At 63.8% G+C, this 22,356-nt stretch overlaps 3 protein-coding genes across 4 annotated transcripts; 2 read left to right on the top strand and 1 right to left on the bottom strand.

Moving 5' to 3' along the window:
• Positions 1-670: 670 nt before the first annotated feature.
• LOC102394760 (tubulin polymerization promoting protein) lies at positions 671-22,150 on the bottom strand. Of its 2 annotated transcripts, none has more exons than XM_025270778.3 (4): positions 22,035-22,150; positions 9,607-9,924; positions 4,413-4,566; positions 671-4,302 (listed from the first exon to the last, which is right to left on the bottom strand). In XM_025270778.3, exons 2-4 carry the CDS (start codon positions 9,921-9,923, stop codon positions 4,108-4,110), a joined length of 666 nt encoding a protein of 221 aa, XP_025126563.3. In that variant the 5' UTR covers position 9,924; positions 22,035-22,150; the 3' UTR covers positions 671-4,107. The 2 variants fall into 2 exon arrangements, with proteins under 2 accessions (XP_025126563.3, XP_025126564.3); XM_025270779.3 differs by having other exon boundaries at positions 9,607-9,927; positions 22,035-22,144.
• LOC123465179 (basic proline-rich protein-like) lies at positions 8,162-9,600 on the top strand. Its single transcript, XM_045163672.1, has 2 exons — positions 8,162-8,400; positions 9,012-9,600. The coding sequence occupies exons 1-2, from the start codon at positions 8,283-8,285 to the stop codon at positions 9,410-9,412; spliced, it is 519 nt and encodes a 172-aa protein (XP_045019607.1). The 5' UTR covers positions 8,162-8,282; the 3' UTR covers positions 9,413-9,600.
• LOC102395081 lies at positions 10,575-14,092 on the top strand. Its single transcript, XM_006053507.4, has 2 exons — positions 10,575-10,758; positions 12,445-14,092. Exon 2 carries the CDS (start codon positions 12,598-12,600, stop codon positions 13,372-13,374), a length of 777 nt encoding a protein of 258 aa, XP_006053569.4. The 5' UTR covers positions 10,575-10,758; positions 12,445-12,597; the 3' UTR covers positions 13,375-14,092.
• Positions 22,151-22,356: the final 206 nt, after the last annotated feature.

Here is a 22,356-nt window from a genome sequence, read left to right as displayed (position 1 = left end):
CGGGTGCGTTTCTGTTGCTTTATCAGCCAATGCAATTGATAGGTCTTAGTTTGAATCGTGTCTCATTCTGTGCTGCTTGTTCTTCTTGTGTGATCTTTCCTCTCTGGTGTTGCTGTTTTTGGATAGTTTTCTGTCGTTCACATTTCCACCTCTGCAAGTGTGGACGCTGTGTGCCCTGTTCCCGGTGTGGGGGGCATCACAGCATGCTCATGTGTTTGATCAGCATGGCTGACGCCACACACGAGCTCTGAGCATGTGGCTCCCTGGGGCTCCTCTGGCTCACGCAGCACTCGGGCCTCAGTGACGTCTTGTGTAACCAGACACGGTCGCTGTTTGTTCTTTACCGTTCACTCTTCACCCCACTTCCCCCTTTAGGGCTCAGACTTGCCTTCTGTCCTCGCCTTCTGCATTTGGAATCTCCTTTCTTACCTACTGGCTGGAGACCCCCCGTTACGATCCAGAAACGCCCTTTATGTCATTCCCGAGGGCGCCATCAGCGCGTCCGGGGCTGCTGCAGGCGTTAGTGCTGTGATTTGTGTCCAGACCCCACTCCCCGCCTCGCGCCTGGCCCGCGGCAGGCGCTGCTGTGAGCCGCGGGCCCTGCGGGCAGTCCGTGCTGCTGTGGCCCCACGTGACGCCCACACACACGGCGCAGCTGTAGGACCACAGCCATGATTCAACACCTTTATTTGTCACTTTACCAACCGGACACAATGTTAACAACAGGGAGCACACAAGGAGGTATGCAGACAGACAACGAGCTTTCACCACAGGTTTGCGAGCAGGCCTCGGACAGCAGCTCCAGTGGAACACCATGCCCACCCCAGACACTCCCGGAGCTCCTGGAGAGCTGTCTCTGAGCCCCCCAGACGCCCCCGGAGCTCCTGGAGAGCAGCTCTGAGTCCCCCAGACGCCCCGGAGCTCCTGGAGAGCTGTCTCCGAGCCCCCCAGACGCCCCGGAGCTCCTGGAGAGCAGCTCTGAGTCCCCCAGACGCCCCGGAGCTCCTGGAGAGCAGCCCTGAGTCCCCCAGACGCCCCGGAGCTCCTGGAGAGCTGTCTCCGAGCCCCCCAGACGCCCCCGGAGCTCCTGGAGAGCAGCTCTGAGTCCCCCAGACGCCCCGGAGCTCCTGGAGAGCAGCCCTGAGTCCGGGTTCCGTGCCACCGCCTACTACTTGCCCCAGCACACTGACCAGGCAATGCTCTCATCACTCCCTCACAGTAAGAAAACAGTGCAAAAATAGACCGCATCTCTATGTACATTTATTTCCCTTTCCTGAAAAGACAGTACAAACCAGTAGCCTATGATCCCTTTCAAGTCTGAGCTATGTGCCTTTCCTTGTTGTTTGGCTTGGTGTGGGGACGAGAGCGTTAGCGGAAGCACCCCCGAGTGCGGAGCAGCCCCCTCCCTCCCCAGGCGAGGCCACACCACTGAGCGCGGGGCCCCAGAGCGTTCAGTAGTCGGTCTGGAGGGAGGCTGCTCGGGGTCAGAGCTCTGAGGACGGCCTCGCCACTTCACAGTGTGGCTGAGTCGGCGGCCTGTGCCGTGGGGACAGGTGACAGTGGCGTCCGCGCCGCTGGGTCCTGGGGGTCTGCAGCGGCGGCCTTTCCGGTGACCGCGGGCCTTGTGGGCCTCGTGCCTGCGCCTCGCCTCCCTCCGCCCGCAGGGCCGCAGAGGCCTCCTGACCGCAGGCTGCTGGGCTTCCCGCAAAGCCTCCGCCCCCAGGCCTCGAGGGGCCACCTCGGCCTGCCCTGAGCTGGCGGCCCCTGGAGTGTGGATGGCCCAAGCCCCCACCTGCCTCTTCCCGACCGGTTTCCACCTGCTCGAACCTTAAGACTGAGGATACTCAAGGTGTAAAAATACTCCAGTACAAATATAGACCTCTTCCTGTAATATTTTAAACATACGTGGTTTCAGCTTCAGTTTTGGCGACCTGACAGTTGCCCGGTTGCTTCTCCTACAGCGTTAAATAGAAATAAATATGGGGGCAGCGGTGCTCGCATGCGCGCTGCGGGCCTGGCTGGGCGCCCTGTACAAGGAGCGCCCCAACCACATCCCCGTGCCCCAGCGGGCTTGTTGTGCAGTTCCCTTGGCTCACAGACATGGAATTTCTAGTTGACCACGGTTAGCAGAAGCGAGCGGGTGTTGCAGAGAACATGCAGCGAGACGCACACCTTCCTGTGTCCGCAGCGTCTGTGCTGAGTGTGGGATCCGTGTCCGTGCTGAGTTACAGGGCCGGCAGGCCTGGGACCTCCACTCGCCCTGCCCTGAGCTGGAGGCGCGTTCCCAGAGCTGCACTTAGGGAAGGGAACCTCAGCCGGGCCAGGGACACTCGAGACCCGCCGGATGCCTCTAGACGCCTCAGGAGCCCAAGAGCGCGGGGCTGGGCTGGGCCTCGGTGGCCACCATGCACTGACCTTCCCTGGCCCAGGGGCGGGGCCACCGCGGCCGGGGAAGCCGGTCTCCCGCAGCGGGGGTGCTGCCCTGCAGGCCAGCCCTGGGGGCCATGGGACCCATGTTTCCCCACCTGACAGCTGCCTCTGAGAGGAAAACAGCCCAGGGCGGGGGCCGGTGTCCTGCCCGCCTGCCCCCCAGCCTTTGGCTTCCTGGCAGTGGAGTGAGGGCCTGGCCAGGCAGCCTTGTTTCCCCAAGTTGGAGACTTCCAAGATGGCAGTGACCGTGTCCTCCCAAGTGCTTCCGGACCCCTGTGTTCCATCTCTCGCTTCCCAGGTGTTTCTACAGTGAGGTGTCAGGGGCTTAGAACGAAGCTGCCCACGGAAGCCACTGCCGATCGGGCGTGTGCAGCGCTAGCCTGAGCCCCTCCGCGGTGGGCAGGGCCTGCAGGTCCAGTAGGGACCAGTGCGCGTGGCAGAGCTGGCCTTCTCGCAGCTGCCTGTGCTGTGGGCCGGCCGTGCGTCCAGGGAGGGGTGCCCCAGGCAGCCCACTGCCCTGGACACAGCACAGACAGTGGCAGAGCACTGGGCTCCAGGAGGCACTCCCCAGGGGCCGCCATGGGCTTTCCCAAGACAGACACCCGACCCTGGGGCCCAGGGGGTCACGGGCTAGGCTGCGCCTGTGTTCACACAAAAGGACACGTTGCCAAGGGGCCAGTGCCACAGGAGGCCCCGCCCCTGGCCCCTCGGAGACCCCGAATGCAGACGCTGGCCGCTCAGGCCCTCCTTGGGCTGGTCTCGCCCTGCGGTTTCTGCTTTCCTGGGCAGGGGTGGACGAGGGGGCCACTTGCAGAGGCTGCAGCGGCCGGCTGGAGGGGGAGGAAGGGGGCAGCCAGCCACCCGCAGCCTTGAGCCCAGGAGTCTTCTTGGCCCAGGACTCGAGGCACAGGGGTTGTGGGAGAGAGGCCCAGAGACAGGCTATTCTGAGTCTTCCCTGAGCCGTTCTGAGATCAAACTCTAATAACCATTTCTTATTTCTTCTCAGAAAAGCAAAATGAAATGAATTGCCCTTAGTTTTAGAATCCTGTAACTTCACACTTCAAGTCAGTTTGGTCGACGGAGAAGGCTCCTTCCTTTGCACAGCAGCCCTCAGCTCAGCGCCCACCCTTAGCACAGCCTTGGTCCATGGGCGTGCATGTGTGTGTGTGCGCGCATGTGTGCAGCGTGTGCGCGTGCGTGCGTGCAGCCTGTGTGTGCGTAGCGTGTGTGTGCGTGCACAGCGTGTGGGTACGTGTGTGTATGTGCACGCGTGTGCCACCTCCCCTGCCTGCACGGTGCTTTCTGGGCCCCATGGGGCCCTGACTGGGCTCCTCCGCGTCACTGGGGCTGCAGGTCGGCGCCGTCGTCAGCACAGACCCGACGGGGCCTGTCCCACCAGCTCCTTTGGACACCCCTTTGCTGCAAGCCAGTGGCCGGTATGGTCTGGTTCTGGGAGACACTTTGGAAAGGGCCATCTAATTCCTGGCAGGGACGAAGCATGTGTGTTAGGAAAGGTGAGTTCAGGGGCCAAAGCTGGGGTCCAGGGGGCACGAGGGCTGGGCAGGAGGGAGGCCAGGGGCTCTGCGGCCACCCAGCCCCAGGTCCGAGTTCTGCCGGTGAGCACAGGAATGTAACGAAGTGGAGGTGGTGAGGGCCCAGGGACGGGAGGCCCGCCGGCTACTTGCCCCCCTGCACCTTCTGGTCATAGGTGCCTGCGTGCTTGTAGCCTGGCACGTAGCCCGACTCATCCACGAGGTCCACGCGGCCCGCCCGGCCCTTGCCCCTGCCTGACGGGTCAAAGCGCTCCTTGTGGGAGCCCGTGAACTTGCTGGTGTCCGTGAGCCGTGACACAGTGGGCGAGGAGATGGCTTTCTGCAAGAGAGCAGGGACGTGGGGGAGGTAAGCCTGGGCCCCAGACCACAGACAGGGGCCACCCGTGCGGGGACCCACACCTGTCCCGCCTGCCTGCCCGGGGCACTCACCGTCACCCCCGAGATGATGGGGGCCTTGCCCTCGATGAGCTTGTGCACCTCCCTGACAGCCTCCTCCGCGCTCTTGTCTTTGAATCTCTTCTTGGCGAGCTCCTCCAGTGCCTCCTTGAACTGCTCGAACGTGATGGTCCTGCAGGACTTGCCCCTGCAGGGAGCGGAGCCTCAGGGGGCGCCCAGGGACCCCCACCCTGCCCCAGGCCCCGTGACATCGGGGACCCCCACCTCCCCTGCAAAGCCCAGAGTGAGCCTGCCCCTCCCCCACCTCAGTCTGCAGCATTTGCACCCAGCAGTTGGTTGCCATTGGCAACGGCAGCAAATACAAATTGTCTTGGAGAGAAGCTTAAAGAAAGCACATCATTTATGAAAGACTGGACATCAAAACACAGTTTCGTCTGGTTCTAAAGCAGGCGAGCGTGCGGCCTCCGTGGGAGACGGACCCGCAGAGAGGGTGGGAAGCACGTCGCCCCCTGCGGTGTGGAGGGCATCTCAGTCCCGCTGGGGGCCCCCAGCCTGCATGGAGGCACCGTCCCCCGAGGACAGGATTGGGAGCCACCTCCCCACGTTCCGGCCTGACCAGGGGCCTGGGAGCAGCTCTCCATGAAGACAGCCCCTGGCGGCCGGACCTGGCGGGTCATCCTCCCAACTTCAAGATGCCTGAACTGACTCTCCATCTCTGAGAATCTTAACTGGTACAGTTCTGCTCCCTGGAGCAGATCTCCCCCAGCTAATCCGTTCAGTGAGGGCTTCAGTGTTTTACAGCAAGAGAAGGTGGGGGACGTGCCTGGGATGAGAGAGGCCGCCTGCAGGAGCCCAGGACTCCAGGGGCAGCGTGGCTGCGGTGCCCGGGGTCCTGGCTGGAGGGCACCCTGGGTGGAAGGCGCCACGCCCATGTCAGCACTGGCCACAGCAGCCGCAGGATGGCGTCAGAGATGGGGAGCACAGGATTTCAACAAGGTCACAAAGGCAGTGAGTGGTCGCATATTGTCTTTTCAGCAAACAGAGCCACAGCGACCGGTGGGCCGTGTGCAGAGGAGCAGGCCTGGGCTGGCCCCACACCACCTGCGGTAGTAACTGGACCACAGTCCTGAGCTTGTCATAGTGCCTGAACCGGCCGCCTTGTGAGAGGCCATCCAGGTGCAAGTCGCTGTGACCCTGTCTTAGGCAGAGATCTTCTTAGAAACAGCCCCCAAAAAACCATCCAGAAAAAAAAAAAAATGAATTGGACTTGACCAAAACTTTTAAAACCATGCTCTTCAAAAAGATACTGTTAAGAGAAGCAAAAGACAAGCCACAGACTGGAGAAAGTTCACTGAAGTATTCATATCTGAATACGCAAATAACAAGAAGAATAAAACCCAAGGTAAAAAGTTGGGCAAAATATTTGAACCGGGCACTTTGTCCAAGGTGTCTACCAGATGCAAACCAGCCCAAGAAGGCTGTTCCATGCTGCTGGGCGTGAGGAAAGTGAGAGGGCATCCCAGCGTGGCCTGGTGAGGCACCCACCCACCGGCACAGCTGCCATGAAGGCCGGATGAGCGCACAGCGGGGCGTGGCAGGGCCCTGGGAGGCCGGCGGCCCACACAGCCCCATGACCCCTCCTGGCCCACTCGCTCACCCTCCTGTTCACGGACCTGTTCAGTCACCAGAACTCAAGCAGCTCGGCGACGATGGACAGACACACCTCAGGACATCCCCGGCACACACGGGGACTCACATTTGACACGTGAGCCTGAGGACACAGGACACGCTGACTGACTATGCCGACGTCAGGGCGACAGTGGAAGGAGGCCTCCTGAGACTGGACGTCCAGGCCGTGGGTTGCGCCCGCCCCTGGAAGCCCCGCTGCCCTGCATGGCCACTCTGAGGCCATGGGCCCGGCCCTGCCATGGGCAGGGAACCCGCTGTCCCAGCTGGGGGGTGACCCTCCACAGCCACGGGGTCCCGCTTGTTTGTCCCGGGCCGTCAAAGGCGAGCCTGTCTCTATTCACAGGCTCCAGGCCCAACCGGCAGCCCAGTGTCCAGCCGGGGGGCACACAGCCCTCCCCGCATCACGGCACCAGGCGCCACCAGCGTGAGTCACTCGGCCGGGGCGGGGGGACGACCGCCCGGGCCTCCATCAGAGGCCACATTCAGATCGTGTGGACGCAGGGCCCAGGGCTGACCTGCCTGCTGCACCAGGCGGGGCAGGCGTCCCCACCGTGACTGCCCCACAGAGTTCGGGGCCTGGTCGGGGCCAGCAGGGAGCTGCCCCAGGGGCCCGGGGCCCGCCGCTGAGAGCAGTCCCCGGGCAGCGCTGCAGCGACAATGCCAGCTCTTCCCTGGAGACGCCTGGGTACTTGACACAGCTGCGCAGACACAGGGCGCCTGTGCTGCAGAGCACAGAGATGAGAGGGCCCACAGCACAGCCCTCTTCTCCCGCCTGGCACCTGGTCAGAGGCTGTTGTCCTGTGGGGACGCTGGCCCGGCGGTAACGGGGTCACCGGGCGCACACGTGGCCCCCGCGCTGAGCTCCCTGGGCGCTGCACTCCTGGGCCTGCAGGCCCAGGGCAGGTCACCCGGGGACGCCGGGCGGCCAGGGATCCTGGCGGGGGGCCAGCCAGCCCTCCGAGGACAGAGGTCTGTGCCTCCAGGGCCAGCGTCACGAAGGGCCCTGGACTTTGGCCGACACGTTCCAGGACAACGCAAGGGCCCCCCAACCCGCCCTGGACTATAACCTGCCGCATGCGGGGCTGGAGGAAGCCGACTCCGGGCGCCCCTGACCTGCAGGAGCCGGACACGGTGACCCATCCAGAGAGCAGGAGGTGGGACCTGACCCCCAGCAGGCCCAGGCTGGGGGGCGGCCTGGGGGACTGGACCGTAGCAGACATGCAGGCTGCCACAAAAGTGGCGCCAGACACCGGCCCCTGCTCTTTGCCCGGCTCCCCTCTGCGGGCCGCCTCCTGGCCTCACCCCCGCCTGGGCCTGGGCCCCGAGGGCGACGCTGCTCACGCAGCTCTGGGATGCCGGCCGGCCCCCCACCCTGGGCCCAGGCTCTGCAGATGCGCCAGGAGGGCCACAGCAAGCCAGGCCGGGCTCTGCTGGATGCCTGCGCGGCCTCGGGCCGGGAGAGGGACCCCCGGACCCTGTGAGACCACACCACCAGAGCTGGAAGCAGGGCCCAGGGGCGGCGTCCCCACCAGCCTGGACACAGGGGCGGCCCCCGGCGGGCCTGGGACACCCCGTCCCCGGAGCTCAGCCCACCCCACCTGCTCCCTCAGGCCCCGTGGATGCGCCAAGCTCCAGGCTTCGGACAGTCCCCGCCCCGCCCCGCCCCACCCTGCCCCGGCCTGCGCCATCCCAACCAGCCCAGACGAGTCTCCAGAATCACGGGGAACGTGACCATTGTCCAGAAAGCTGTAGTGGGGGCCAGGAGGGGTAGCCCCCCATCCCTGCCTGCCCCACGTGGGCACACACACAGGGACCCCACCGCCCATGGACCCCTGACGGCGGTGTCGGACCCCCGACGTGCTCGTGGGAATGGTGTCCTGCGTTCACTCCTTTGGCCCTGGGGCAGCGGAGCAGGGATGGGGGTGGGGAGCCCCGTCTCAGAAACAATAGTTTTCAATTAAGGCCTAGGGAAGAGCGGCAAGAAGTTTGTTTAAAACTTAACACATAGTAACATCAAAACAAACAAGCGCTGCCACGGCGACAGGCCCAAACAGAGGCTGCAGATACCGGCGCGGCAGGGCCACCGAGCCATGGCAACCGCCCCAAACAGAAACAGCCGTCGCCATCGGCCCCCGCGGCTCAGCGTCCGCGGACGCGGCTCCCACGAGCTGGGCCGCCTCTGCCGGGGCCACCACCTGGGGACCCTCAACCAGCATGCACACGTCCACGCCGCACCACGCTCCGCAGACCTGGGCACCAGGGGGCCCCGGCCTGTCCTGCAAGACCCTACCTGGAGCACCGCCCGCCTCTCCCCAAGGACAAGAGCGTGAGGGTGGGTCCCTCACTCCATACCCAGGAGGTCTGGGGGGTCCGCCCCCGGAACAGGTCACAGGGACCCCACGGGGAGTCTAGGTTCAGGAGGGCAGCGGGAAGGAGCCACAGGCTGCTCTTAACTGTGTCTTGATCATGACCCTTGCTGGGCCCGCACCCCTAGACGGCCAGCACCCCGCAAGCTGAGGCAGTGACCCTGGGGTCTGGGCAGCCGGGCGGCTGGGGTGGCCTGCATGTTTGAGCAGCTGGCGTCCTGCCCTCTGGAGTGAGGCTGGGGCCAGAAGGGGCCACCCTTGCTGGGGCAGGAAGGCCCGTGTCCCCCCACCGTCCACGCGTCCTGCACACGGAGTCGCAGGGCCTGTCCAAAGCGCTTGTCCTCCAGGTGAGCCCTGACCAGGGAGTGGAGCCCTGAGCTCTACGTGTGCATACATGTGCACACGTGTGTGATGCAGCGGGTGCTTTTCTCGGGTGTGGTCCCGGGTGTGGCGGCCAGGAGAGGGGGAGGGGCGTGCTGACGCCTGGAGGTGCTCACGCGTGTGGACACACGTGGACACGCATGCAGAGGCCACTGTTCATTACCCCTGCCCTTCCTCACATGTGAACGCCCCCCAGAGCTGAGGAGCCGCACCACGGACGCCTACCTCCGGCTGCCACCCACGCCAGGCCCCGCAGGCAGGACTCACCCTCGCGAGACCCTCGGCTCCGACCCACTGCCCCTCGGGTGTGGCTCTGGCTCCGCACACAGGGACCCAGCCCCGCCCCCGATGGCCTCCGCAGGCAGGACTCACCCACGCGAGACCCCCGCGGCCAGCTGTGACTGCCCCGACCCGAGCCCCTGGCCCCGTCCGAGGGACCCAGCCCCACCCCCTCCAGCCCCCGCCAGCAAGACCCTTGGGCCCCCGCGGCCGGCTGTGACTGCCCCCACCCGAGCCCCTGGCCCCGTCCGAGGGACCCAGCCCCACCCCCTCCAGCCCCCGCCAGCAAGACCCTTGGGCCCCCGCGGCCGGCTGTGACTGCCCCCACCCGAGCCCCTGGCCCCGTCCGAGGGACCCAGCCCCACCCCCACCAGCTCCCGCAGGCAGGACTCACCCACGCGGGACCCTCGGGCCCCCACAGCCGGCTGTGACTGCCCCCACCCGAGCCCCTGGCCCCTCCCGAGGGACCCAGCCCCCCACCCCCAACAGCCCCAGGCGGAGCCAGCACGCACTTGATCTTGCTGAAGACGATGTCCACGTCAGTGACGGTCACGCTCCGGCCGTCGATCACCTGGCAGTCCCGGCACAGCTTGGACCAGTTCTTGCCGTGCATCTCCCGGCCCGACGCCCGGGCGTCCCCGTGCACCGCGAACTTCCGGAAGGCCTCCTCCAGGGCGCTGAGCTCCGCGCCCGCCGCGGCCGCCCCCTCGCCGGACCCTTCTGCCTCGAGCGACAGCCTCTTGGCTGCCTTGTCCTTGGCGGGCTCCCCCGGGGACTTGGGGGGCGTCTTGTTGGCGGGCTTGGCGGGCTTGGGCCTGCTGTCAGCCATGCTGCTGGGAGGAAGAGACGAGAGGTCACCTGCTTTGTGGGTGGCTGTGTGAGACCCCCTGCCACCCACGGACAGCAGCCCTGTCCAGAAGCGACTTCGCAACCATGGGGGACACTGTCCTGTGTCTGCTGCAGACACAGCCCAGCCCCTCCGGCCCTGGCACCCTGTCCACCTGTCCCCAAGGTCCCAGCCCCAGCCATGGGGGGAGCACGCAGCCAGCAGCCCAGGGGGTGCAGGACCACTCCAGAACCCCCTCACCTTCCCCTCCAGCTACTGCTCTGGGGGCTCCCCAAGCAACACCCCTCTGGACACCGGTGGGGTGACATGATCCTTGTGGCGAGGATCCAGAGCAGTCACACAACTGCCCCCACCTCAGGGCCTGGCCTGCTGACCGGGGTACCCCTCACCCGGGTGGCCAAGCTGAGTACTGGGGGCAGAGAGGGCCCCAGGTGAGGGCAGGCATCTGGGGGACCCTAAGGGCTGAGCACATCTGCGCCCAGGCCCAGGGTGGAGGCCCCATGTTGGGGGGACGGCTGACGGGGTCCGGAGCCCAGTGAATCCCCAAGGCTGGGCCTGGGTCCCCGTGAGGCTGAGACACCTCCACCTCCAGCAGCTTTGGGGGGCCCGGAGCTGAGCATTGACACCCCCAGAGGCACAGCCGGTGGCTAGGGTGGGACCCGTGAGCCCAGCCCCCGGAGGAGCAGCGGCCTCAGGAGAACCAGCAGGTCAGCAAGTGGAGAGAAGGCAGGATGCGGCCCAAGCACAGAGGCCGGCTGGGCGCCCAGAGCCGTGGACAGCTAGCTTGCTCACGGCCGAACCCACAGAAAACCCTCAGGTCTGAGTCAGAGCACAGAAAGCAGTGCCCAGCCAGGCAGGAGTCCCCTGTGAGCGGGACCAGGTGCGTCTGTGAGCGGGACCAGGTGTGTCTGTGACCTAGGCCAGGTGCGCCTGTGAGCGGGACCAGGTGCGTCTGTGAGCGGGACCAGGTGTGTCTGTGACCTGGACCAGGTGTGTCTGTGACCTAGGCCAGGTGTGTCTGTGAGCGGGACCAGGTGCGCCTGTGAGCGGGACCAGGTGTGTCTGTGACCTAGGCCAGGTGTGTCTGTGAGGGGATCAGGTGCGCCTGTGAGCGGGACCAGGTGTGTCTGTGACCTAGACCAGGTGCGTCTGTGAGCGGGACCAGGTGTGTCTGTGAATGGGACCAGGTGTGTCTGTGACCTGGACCAGGTGTGTCTGTGAATGGGACCAGGTGTGTCTGTGACCTGGACCAGGTGTGTCTGTGACCTAGGCCAGGTGTGTCTGTGAGTGGGACTAGGTGGGCCTGTGAGCGGGACCAGGTGTGTCTGTGACCTAGGCCAGGTGTGTCTGTGAGGGGATCAGGTGCGCCTGTGAGCGGGACCAGGTGTGTCTGTGACCTAGGCCAGGTGTGTCTGTGAGCGGGACCAGGTGTGCCTGTGAGTGGGACCAGGTGTGTCTGTGACCTAGGCCAGGTGTGTCTGTGAGCGGGACCAGGTATGTCTGTGACCTAGGCCAGGTGCGTCTGTGAGCGGGATCAGGTGCGCCTGTGAGCGGGACCAGGTGCGCCTGTGAGCGGGACCAGGTGTGCCTGTGACCTGGACCAGGTGTGTCTGTGACCTAGGCCAGGTGCGTCTGTAAGCGGGACCAGGTGTGTCTGTGACCTAGGCCAGGTGCGCCTGTGAGCGGGACCAGGTGCGTCTGTGAGTGGGACCAGGTGTGTCTGTGACCTAGACCAGGTGCGCCTGTGAGCGGGACCAGGTGCGCCTGTGAGCGGGACCAGGTGCGTCTGTGACCTGGACCAGGTGCGTCTGTGAGTGGGACCAGGTGCGTCCGTGAGCGGGACCAGGTGTGTCTGTGACCTGGACCAGGTGTGTCTGTGATCTAGGCCAGGTGTATCTGTGAGCAGGATCAGGTGCGCCTGTGAGCGGGACCAGGTGCGCCTGTGAGCGGGACCAGGTGTGCCTGTGACCTGGACCAGGTGTGTCTGTGACCTAGGCCAGGTGCGTCTGTAAGCGGGACCAGGTGTGTCTGTGACCTAGGCCAGGTGCGCCTGTGAGCGGGACCAGGTGCGTCTGTGAGTGGGACCAGGTGTGTCTGTGACCTAGACCAGGTGCGCCTGTGAGCGGGACCAGGTGCGCCTGTGAGCGGGACCAGGTGCGTCTGTGACCTGGACCAGGTGCGTCTGTGAGTGGGACCAGGTGCGTCTGTGAGCGGGACCAGGTGTGTCTGTGACCTGGACCAGGTGTGTCTGTGATCTAGGCCAGGTGTATCTGTGAGCAGGATCAGGTGCGCCTGTGAGCGGGACCAGGTGCGTCTGTGAGCGGGACCAGGTGCGCCTGTGAGCGGGACCAGGTGTGTCTGTGAGCGGGACCAGGTGTGTCTGTGAGCGGGACCGGGTGTTGTTTTAAAGGCAGCATCAACTCTGCCTCTCCTGGTTCTTGCTGGAGCAGAAGGCAGATCTGGCCTGAGAGTGAACAGGGAATGTGGATTCCTTCTTCTGCAGGTGTGAACACACCTCCGCTCCCTGGTTCCCTCAGCTTTCAGCCCCTCATCCTGCCCACAAACTACACCCCAGCCTGCAGGCACTTCCTGATAGGATGGAGCATCCTGCCCTGGGAAGCTGGCTGCCTTCAGCCCAGGCCCCTCCCACCCCTCCATGTGCTCTGGGCCCGAAGTCTCGGTGCACACCAGATGGACTGCCTCCTGTGGGTGCCAGGTATGCCCAGATGACCCAGCCTCCCTGGGTGGGGGACAAGCGTCGCTGGAGAGGGGTCTAGGCTGGTGTGCAGAGGGGCAGAATGCGCATGTCTGGAGCTCGGACCTGCACAGGGGACCCTCCGCCCCCCACCCCCCACCCCTCAAGCTCCCAGCACCTCCCCGGGGGCTGTGTGAGGTCCTCTGCAAAACCCAGGGCCGACCAGCCCCAAGCAGGCGAGGGGCCTTCAGGCTTCAGGATGCCCCAGCTACAAGCTTTGTGATTCTCCCACCTCATACCCAGCGAGCCGGGCTGGCAACGCGGGAGAGCTGGGGCCACGGCCCAGGAACCATGGTGCCTGGACCCCTCTCAGGCTCTGCCAGGTCACTGGGCTGGGCTGTCGGGCCGGCATCGCAGCCCCTACTTGAAGAGCTGGGGGCCCCTGCCCCGCTGAGTGACCACACGCTGGGGACCACGTCCCAAGAAGACGCTCTGGAGTGGGAGCCGGGCCAGGAGGGAACCCAGGCCCTGGAGGCTCCTGTGGGTCCTCAGGGCAGCTGGCAGCTGGCCGCCCCCACGAGCCAGGTCACAGGCAGCATCCTCCCCCCGGGCCGGGAGCCCAAGTCCCTGGGCCACGGCCAGGCCAGCCAGCGTGACCCCCAGGCCCAGGGTCCTGCTGACCAGCATCTGTGTAAGAACTGCATGGACCCTGGAAACAGCAGGTCCCTGAGCCTCTGACAAGTGGGCTGAGCTTGGACCTCGACAGAGTGCCAGACGCCGGCCAGGCTGACTGTCTGCTGAGGGCACCTGACCTCGGCCCCATGGAGGCCGAGCCACAGAAGGCCCCAAGCCAGACACCGCTGGACACACAGAGGGAACCCAGAGGCCCTGTGCAGCGGGCAGACGGAGCAGAGGCAGTGCAGAATGAGCGGGTGCCTCCCGGGGCACCTCAGCCCCCTGGCTGGCTCAGCCCCTGGGGGCCTGGTCTCAGGGCAGATGTGGTGGAGTGGGGAGGCTGGGGGCGTGACGCCTGCTGCCCTCACGGGAGCCCCGAGCACACTCGCTCTGCAGCCATGCAGAGGAGGCTGGGCGCCGGGTCAGCTGGGCCAGGGAGGACCCCCACCGGCCCCCCAGACCCCTGCCAAGTGTGGGCGCCGGACCCCTGCAGAAGCGCTTGCGGGCGGGGGGAGGAGGTAGACAGTATATTCAAAAGACCAAGCCGAGGGAGCGGACGCCACTACTCTGCAGCCCGCCACCCACCAGAACTCGACTCCCAGGGTCGGGTCCAGCCCCCGGCAAGGGCACAGTCCCCAAGCAAACAGCCCCGGGAGCAGCAGAGCCGAGCCTGCAGACCCGCTGGCTGCCCGGGGCCTGAAGCCTTGGCCCTTTATCCCAGAGTTCATTTGAGCCCAACGCAGCCGTTTGGCAGTTGTTCACATTCGAATCACGATACGGCCACCACTCCACAGCTGCCCAGCACTCGACGTGAATGACCACCCATACCAGTCAGCGGAGCCTCCCCAGGCGGGCACCCACCCTGCGGAGCTGATGGTGCCTGGAGTCTCAGCGTGGACGCAGCCCCCTGCCCCAGCCTGCCTCTCACAGGCTCTGCAGAGACCTCGGCAGGGAGGGGCGCGTGACCGCACTGTCGGACAAGGAAGACGCTCGGGGCCCGTGTCACGCACTTCAGGCCAGGGGCCCGGAAAGGCCCCTGGAAGTGGGGACCTCCTGCACGGGGCGAGGTGTCCCTTGGAGCAGCCTGGTCACAGCCACACTGGTCTGGGTCCCGGAGTCAGAGGTGATGTCTCCGGGATGAGAAGAAAGGGGTGGGTGGGCAGTCTTTCCGAGGGAGGCGTCCACCAAGGACCAGGGCCACTCTCCTGCAGCGAGCCTGCTGTGGGAGCCATCCCACCCCCCGAACCTGGGGGCTGCTGCTGCTGGACCAAGGGGAGGAGGAAGAGGCCAGGACACAGTTACCAGCCCTGCCCTCAGCAGACCTCATGTGGACAGAGGTCACTGGGTCCCTGCGAGGCTGGGGGTTTCCCTCCTGGGGACCCCTTGGCCTCCCAGGACCCACACCCGGGCCCCAGTGTCCAGGCCCCAGAGCCAGCCACTGCCATCAGCCTGCTTCTTACAAAGCCCAAGAACACAACACCTGCAGCCCACCTGGTGCCAGGGTGAGTCAGGTGTGGTCACACGCTCACAAGGTGGGTGAACCTTGTTTGGAAGAAGGGTCCCTACAGACGCCATCAAGCTAAGGATCTCTAGATGGGCCCACTCTGGACCAGGGTGGCCCTAAGTCCAGCGACAGGCGTCCTTGAGAAGGACAGAAGGGAAGAGACACAGACGCAGAGGAGAGGCCATGTGCAGATGGAGGCAGAGACAGGAGCGTCGTGGCCCCGAGCCCAGGGACCCCTGGCACCCTGGGAGACGGAAGCAGCAGGAGGGACCCTCCTGGGGCCTCCCAAGGGAGCCCAGTCCTGCACCAGCTTCATCTCGGACGGGGCTCTGGCCCAGAGCGGAAGGAGGACACGTTTCTGCTGTTGCAGCCAAGCCTACAGGCATTTGTTACAGCAGCCCTGGACCCTCACACACTGGAGAGACCGGGGGGCTGGGGAGGGGGTCCCTGTCCCAGAGAAAAGTGCTTGCGGAGGCCCAAGTGCTGAAGCGCCAGGCGGGCACACAGACCTGGCGGCCAGAGCTGGCAGCGGGCCCGTCCTGGGCTCTGGCCCCCTGCTGCTGTGCATGGTGGGAGAGGCAGAGGCCGCAGCAGGAAGCCTGTTGTTCCAGAAACGTGGCTGCAGTGGGTGGCCTGGCCTGTCTCCGACGGCAGCGCCCGGCAGTCACCATGGCCCCGCACAGCTGGTCCCAGAGCCAGGCCTCTCCTGCCCGGGACCACCAAGACCCCTGGACACCACGGCGCCAAGGGTGGGCCCGGCGGGGCCACAGACAGTGGGAGGCCACGCACAGGCCAGGGGCAGGCCCAGGGCTGGGGGGTGGGCCACTGCCCACACCTGACTGGCTGGAAGGTGAGGAACAGTGTGGCCCACAGGCCTCAAAGCCCCGCAGAGGGGAGAGGTGGCACTGGAGTGGAGGCCGGGCCACCATCCCTGGGGAGCAGGAAGCCCCCGGCTCACCCCGGGGGAGGGAGGCCCCATAGCGGCCGGCCCTGTGCTCAGGGCTGGGGGCGAGGCGAGGCGAGGCCTGCCGGACGGAGGGATGCCCGGGAGTGGACAGGCAGCCAGCAAGGGCCGCCAAGTGGGCTCCTCTCAGCTCACAACGTGGACTTGGGAGCCCTGGATCACTGGTGCCCCAGACACCACTGGACACACCCGCTCCAGAGGAAGAGACTCCCACTGGAGACAGAGACGTTTCTGTGACATCTTTAGATCACCGTATCCACACATGGTGAAGAAACAGCTGAGCTTAACAGGGGAAGTGCCAAGAGCCTGCAGAGACAAGTGGAGACAGAAACGAGAGGCTCCGCTCTCCATACTGGACTCAACTGGACACTAATTCAAAGTAACAGCATGTGCTGTGTGCAGAAGAAATGGGTGGTGCATGCCGTGTGCAAAGAGGAAGGGCGGGATGAGGAATTCCAGAAGAGAACAGCGGCTGTGAGAATGCAGGAAGCGGCTTTGAAAAGAGAACACATAGAGTCTAGCCCTGAAAAGGTTAACAACTAAAATTCAGAACTCAGTGGATCAGTTTTACAGCAGGGAAGATTAAAGAACTCCTGGATCAGAAATCCCCAAAAGAAAACACCTAGATGTGGTGTCAACGTGTGTATGTACACACATGTATACAAACACATGTGTGTACACAGTGTATACAGATGGACGCGTGCAGACATGCATGTTTGTGTACACGTGTGTATGGTGTACATGGGCTTTCCTGCTGGCCCAGATGATAAAGAATCCACCTGCAGTATGGGAGACCCAGGTTTGATCCCAGGTGGGGAAGATCCTCCAGAGAAGGGAATGGCAGCCCACTCCAGGACTTTTGCCTGGAGAATTTCGTGGACAGAGGAGCCTGGCGGGCTACAGCCCATGGGGTTGCAGAGAGTGACTGACACATGGTGTACACACAAATGAAAATCATTTGATGGAATTTAGCATTTATTCATCATAAAGACTCTTAGCAAATCAGAAAAGGAAACACATTTCTTAACTTCATAATGGATGGTGTGTTACTTGCTCAGTCGTGCTACTCCTTACAGCCCCATGGACTGTGGTCCCCAGGCCCCTCTGTCCACGGGATTCTCCAGGCCAGGACACTGGAGTGGGTCGCCATTCCCTTCCCCAGGGGATCTTCCCGACCCAGGGATCGAACCCAGGTCTCCCGCACTGCAGGTGGGTTCTTTATCATCTGAGCCACCAGGGAAGCCCTTGATAATGGGCACCTACAAAAAACTACAAAAATATGTGAATACTGAAAATGTTTCTTTTCAAGCTGGAGTAAGGGGAGGATGCCTGCCTGCTGGCGCCATTCTGTTCGCCTCTGTTCAGTGGTGAGACAAGGGCAGAGTGGCATAAACACGGGCAGGGAGAAGTGGACCTGCCTCTGCTGCAGTCTCCATGACTGTGCACACACAACGTCCGAAGGGGTCCTGGGAGACTTTTCAGAATCAGTGTAAGTTTATCAAGATTCCTGCCTACATGGTGAACATACAAAAGTCTATTTTATTTCCATGAAGCAGCAAAACCAGACAATAACAGTGTTTAGAAATACATCATTTAAAATAATGTGAGGAAATCAATTTCCTAGGGATCAATTTAACAAAAGTTGTGCAAGACCGTCGACACATCACTGAGAGAATAGTGACATCACGAACACAGACTAAGTCTGAACACAAAGACGCCCATTATCCCCAGACTCACACACAGCTTTAATTTAATCCAATCAAAAATTCCTACACTTTTTTTTTGGTCTGGGTTGTGAGACAAGCTGAATGCAAAGCAAACGAAACGGCAAAAGATCGTGAATTAACTAGCCATCTCGGAGGAAGAACAGGTGGAGGATTTGCCCAGCAGTTTTCAGACTTGATGGGAAGTTCTGGAAATGAAGTGGTGTGTGGTCCTGCTCTAGGACAGAGAATAAACCACGGGGCAGAAAAAAGCTCCCCACCCACCCGCAAGGCGGAGACGGTGTGGATGGCAAGGTGGTCCTGCAGGAAAAGAGGGAAGAAAACGTTCTCCAAGAAAGGAGACAGGCTTACTGACTAGACACACGGCGAGAAACGAGAATTCACTCAGGTGCCGACGGCAGTAGGAGGCGAGGCCATTAAGCCCCAGGTGGGTGATGCTTAAGAACATCCGATGTCCTTGTGTGGGAAAGACTGTACATGGTATACAAAACCACTGTCCCCAAAGCAGAAGATTCTGAAACAGGCCCAGATTAAAATATGGAGCTTCTGTTCCTCCAAAAGTATCATTTAAGGAGTGAAAAGGTGGCTGTGGGGTGGACAAGGTGTCTCCTGCGTGCAACCTACACCGCTGGTCTCCAGAATCGAGAGCGAGCCCCGTGGGTCAACCAGAACCCCGGAGGAATCCGCAAGGCGCGGGGGCATCGGGCACCAGGCCTCGGTGGGGACGCCAGGCCTGTCACCGTGGCCCGAAGCGCAGGCTCTGACACGCGCCCTGCAGGTGGCCACAGCCTGCCGGGCGCTGCTGGCGATGGGGCTGCGACTGGGAGGTGGCGCCCGGGGCCCTGCAGACGCTTGCCTGTCCCCCAAGGAGCAGAGCAGGGAGACTCCTGGTGGCCGTGCTCACAGGAACCAGAAATCAGAAGCAACTCAGGGCCTGTGGGGCACAGCGGAGCAGCGGACAGCGGTGGCATGTTCACAGAACGGACACGCGCTGACGGTGCAAGAGCACATGCTCTGAGCCGAGGTTAGACTAGACGAGGGGCGGGGGGCGGACAGGCTCAGGCAGCAAAGCCAGCAGGAGGCAGAGCCCGGCCTCTGCAGGAGACAGGAGGGCACCCCGGGAGGCGTGGGCCCAGGGCTGCGGAGCGGAGTGAGCCCTGAACCTGCTCCCGGAGGCTGCTCAGGCTCAGAGCCGTGGCCACGGCGGCCAGAGATAGAGGGCGTGTGAGACATCTGGCTTCGTGACGTTGCCGCTGGGGCGGCCCTCCCAGGGTTCACCTGCGACCGGGCACTTGGCCCCTAACACACGGGTGCAACAGGGTGAGGCCCTGGGGAACTCGGCCCAGGGCAGGGGACTGTGCCAGGCACGCACACGTGGGGCAGGAGGGGCACACTCAGGGGCGCCATGCAGAGCGGGAAGGGCCCCGGGTGTTCTTAACCCCTAGGCTTGGACAAAGGACAGTCCTTCCTTTCCACAAATCTAGCAAGAAAAGGGAAAGCGGTGTGAACGAGAGAATGAGCTCCCCGCCCCCACGTCACAGAAGACACATGTGTTCCGTGCCAAAGTTGGAGCCCTTTGGAGGCTCAGAAGCCTCACCATCCTCACGCCCTGTGGGAGCCAGTTTACGTGTTCCCAGCCAAGAAGGTCCTTCCTTTGGACACTTACACATTGCACTGCAGTTGAGCTTCACTGCATGTCGCCGCACGTCCTGGTACAGTCAAAGGGCAACTCTGCAACCTGCAAGGAGTCTTGCTTTCCTGCCAGGGTGACAGCGCACTCCTGACCCTGCCGTGGTCCTCTCCCAGCCCCGCCCTTCCCCCACACGCCTCTCCTGGAGGCTGCAGACCACAGAACCTGCACCCCCTGGCAACGCGCCCTCCCCCCCGTGACCCAACCCCCTGGCGATGCAACCCCCCCACCAGCGACACACCCCCCTAGTGACCCCCCAGTGACCCACCCCCTGGTGACCCCCCCAGTGACCCACCCCCTGGCGACGCACCCCCCGGTGACACCCCCCATGATGCACCCCTCTGGTGACACCCCGTGACGCACCCCTCTGGTGACACCCCCCATGACGCACCCCTCTGGTGACACCCCCCATGACGCACCCCTCTGGTGACACCCCCCATGATGCACCCCCCGGTGATACCCCCCATGATGCACCCCCCGGTGACACCCCCCATGATGCACCCCTCTGGTGACACCCCCCATGATGCACCCCTCTGGTGACACCCCCCGTGACGCACCCCAGGAGCAAGCAGCCACGTGAATGCCGCAGAGGACGTGCCCTCCGCAGAGGCACTGCTGAGCTGGTACACCGAGGTCCCGTCGAGGATGCTGGGGTTCGGGGGTGCCAGCTCTGCGGATCCACGGACTGTGACCCCACAGCCACCTCCACAGCCAGAGAGGAAGCTGCTCTGCCAGGAGGGGCTGGATGGTGAATGAATGCACCAGGGCCCCGCAGGCCCCATCAGGGCTCCACTCCTTCCTGCCCTGGGAACACCTGTCGATGGAGCGGCCGGGACTGGACACGGGTCGCTCCTCCTGCCTGTGCCCGTGGCCTGCCTGGTCTTTGGCTTGTGAGCTCGCGTGGGCTCCTCACAGTGCCCTGCACCCTGGGTCTGCAGTGGCTCCAGGGTGGCGACAGGCGGGGCCCGAGGAGGACCTGATGCCCGGTGCCGCGTGGCCCCCACATCCCCGGATGGCATCTCTTGTATGTGCTCCTCCAGCCTCACCAGCAACATCACCAGCTATAAATAGCCCTGGCGCTAAGTCAGCAAGCCTCTCCCCGAGGAAGCGTTTAATTCTCAGCCTCTTCTGCAGGGAACGGTTCCTCTACCCACCGGGGAAGGGAGCCACGCGGAAGCGGCCCCGAGGGCACTTTGGCTGCTCATGGTTTTCTCTTATACCTCAATCAGTGATAAGCCATTTTAATTTTCTTTACGAAATTCTCCTGTGATTTGCACATTTCCCACAGTGAGCATCTATAACCTTGTATGTAGTTAAAACAGTTTATTTATTGCGACTTCAAAGGATTCGCAAAGATGAGACAAACGATGCCCAGGCGATAGGAACACGGCCCCAGATGGCTTCCTCTGGTCCCTCTCATGTCGTCATTCCAGAATGAAGGAGAATTTTTTAATGTAGTACTTAAATGATGACACCTTCCTGAGAGATCCTTCTGAAAGCCATGAAGGCCACGGGCCCTTTCCCCAGGAAAACACGCACCCTCCTGTGTGTCACGTTTGGCAGATACTCCCAGGAAATTCACCAACACCGGCTTGCCCCCTCGCTATCCCTGAGCCCTGGGATTCCAACCGCGGGGTTGGAACAGGGGCCGGTACCAGAGCCGGGATCAAGAGTCCAGGGGAAGGCCCCCTCAAGGCGCCCCTCCCGCGGCCCGCCCCACCCCATTTCCTGCCTGCTCCAAGCTCGCCCTCCCCACCCCATCGCTCCATCCCCGGATGTGGTCCCAGGGCATTTGGAGTTCAGGTCAGGGTTCACTGACCACCTCCCAGGCTCTGGGGAGGCCCTGCCAGCACCCCTCCCTGAGAGACCGGCCCTGGGGAGCCCTAGGATGTGTGCTGGGGGCCTGGGAAGCTAGGTCTTTGATCATTCGTAAATGTCAGATGAATTAGCCAGTAAATACACACACGCGTGACCGCACAGCCAGCTTATCCTAAAAGGCGTCTGGTCTTCAGAGAACACAAGACGCCCATCAACACGGCAGGCACAGGGGGCCCTTCTTCCCACCACGTTTCCAGGCTTCATTTACATAACTGAAGCCGCAGATAAAGGGTTTCTCCGGATCCTCCTTCAAGGGCGGGGCTCTGGTCCCCAGGGGCGTGTGGAACGCACGCACTGGCCGCCAACCTCTTTATCTAGATTGACGGTTATGCGCCCACATGCGATAAGAAAACATAACACCCCTCTGGCGGATTCTGAGTCGCAGAGTGTCGGTCTGACACACTCACCTGCTCCGATAGGGCACAGCAATGCCCGACACAGAGGGGCGGTGTTCTCGCCAGAGGATCACGCTCATTCTGGGCCGCGGACGCAAACGGCCCTTTCTGTGGCCCTGAGATTCGTGCAGCGTGACAGCGGCCCCTTTTCAAAGCCTCCAAGCCCTAAATTTCTGCCGTCTCGTTAGCAGCCGCCACCCTGGGCCTGGGCATGTGAACGCTGTTTATGCAGATGGACCCGGAGGGGGAAGGGGCTGCAAGGGGCGTGCTCAGTCCTCTGCTCACCGACGGGCAGAAAGGCCGGGGCGCCCCAGCGAGGGCCGATTACAAACCCGTCCTCTGCATCGCCGGTCGCTCCAGCCTGTGCCCCCCGCGCCCCGCCACCCGTCCCCAGACCCGCGTCCGGACGCAGCCGCGGGGGCCCGAGCGCCGGCAGCTGCGGGGCGCGGGGCCTCGGGGAAGGGACGCGGCCGGCGCGCGGAGCGGGAGGCGCGCCCCGACCTGCGGGTGCAGGTGGCTAGAGAAGCAGGCGCCCCGCGCCCCGGGACAGCGCCCCGCGGCCACTTACCTCGGAGATGCGGCGACCGCAGCGGCAGCGCCTCCGCGACTCGGCCGCGAGCGACCCGGTGCCCGGCCTGCGCTCGCGCCGCCGCTCCCCGCCGCCGGCCCCGCCCCCGGCCCGGGCCCGCCCCCGGCCCCCCGCTTCCGCGCCCGGCCCGGCCCACGCCCTGCGCGCCGCGCGCTCTCATTGGGAAACGCGGCCCCGGCCCGCCCCGTGCGCTCCGGCCGCCCCGCCCGGCCCTCCCCCCGGCCGCCCGGCGCCCGGAGGCCGGCCTCGCTCGGCCTCTGCCTTACAAGGCGGGTCGGCGCGGGCCCCGGGGCCACACGGC

Source organism: Bubalus bubalis, chromosome 19 (genome assembly GCF_019923935.1).
Source record: "Bubalus bubalis isolate 160015118507 breed Murrah chromosome 19, NDDB_SH_1, whole genome shotgun sequence".
NCBI classification, from domain to species: Eukaryota; Metazoa; Chordata; class Mammalia; order Artiodactyla; family Bovidae; genus Bubalus; species Bubalus bubalis.
The sequence above is the reverse complement of the archived record's forward strand: the minus strand, read 5'-3'. Positions and strand labels throughout refer to the sequence as shown.

Bases quoted from the DNA above. Each gene is read 5' to 3' on its own strand.
- LOC102394760 (XM_025270778.3), bottom strand. From the start codon at position 9,923: ATGGCTGACAGCAGGCCCAAGCCCGCCAAGCCCGCCAACAAGACGCCC. The intron at 4,567-9,606 runs GTGCGTGCTGGC...CGCTCCCTGCAG, and splicing joins ATCGTCTTCAGCAAGATCAA to GGGCAAGTCCTGCAGGACCA. The intron at 4,303-4,412 runs GTGAGTGCCCCG...GCTCTCTTGCAG, and splicing joins CCATCATCTCGGGGGTGACG to AAAGCCATCTCCTCGCCCAC.
- LOC123465179 (XM_045163672.1), top strand. From the start codon at position 8,283: ATGCACACGTCCACGCCGCACCACGCTCCGCAGACCTGGGCACCAGGG. The intron at 8,401-9,011 runs GTGGGTCCCTCA...AACGCCCCCCAG, and splicing joins CCAAGGACAAGAGCGTGAGG to AGCTGAGGAGCCGCACCACG.
- LOC102395081 (XM_006053507.4), top strand. From the start codon at position 12,598: ATGTGCTCTGGGCCCGAAGTCTCGGTGCACACCAGATGGACTGCCTCC.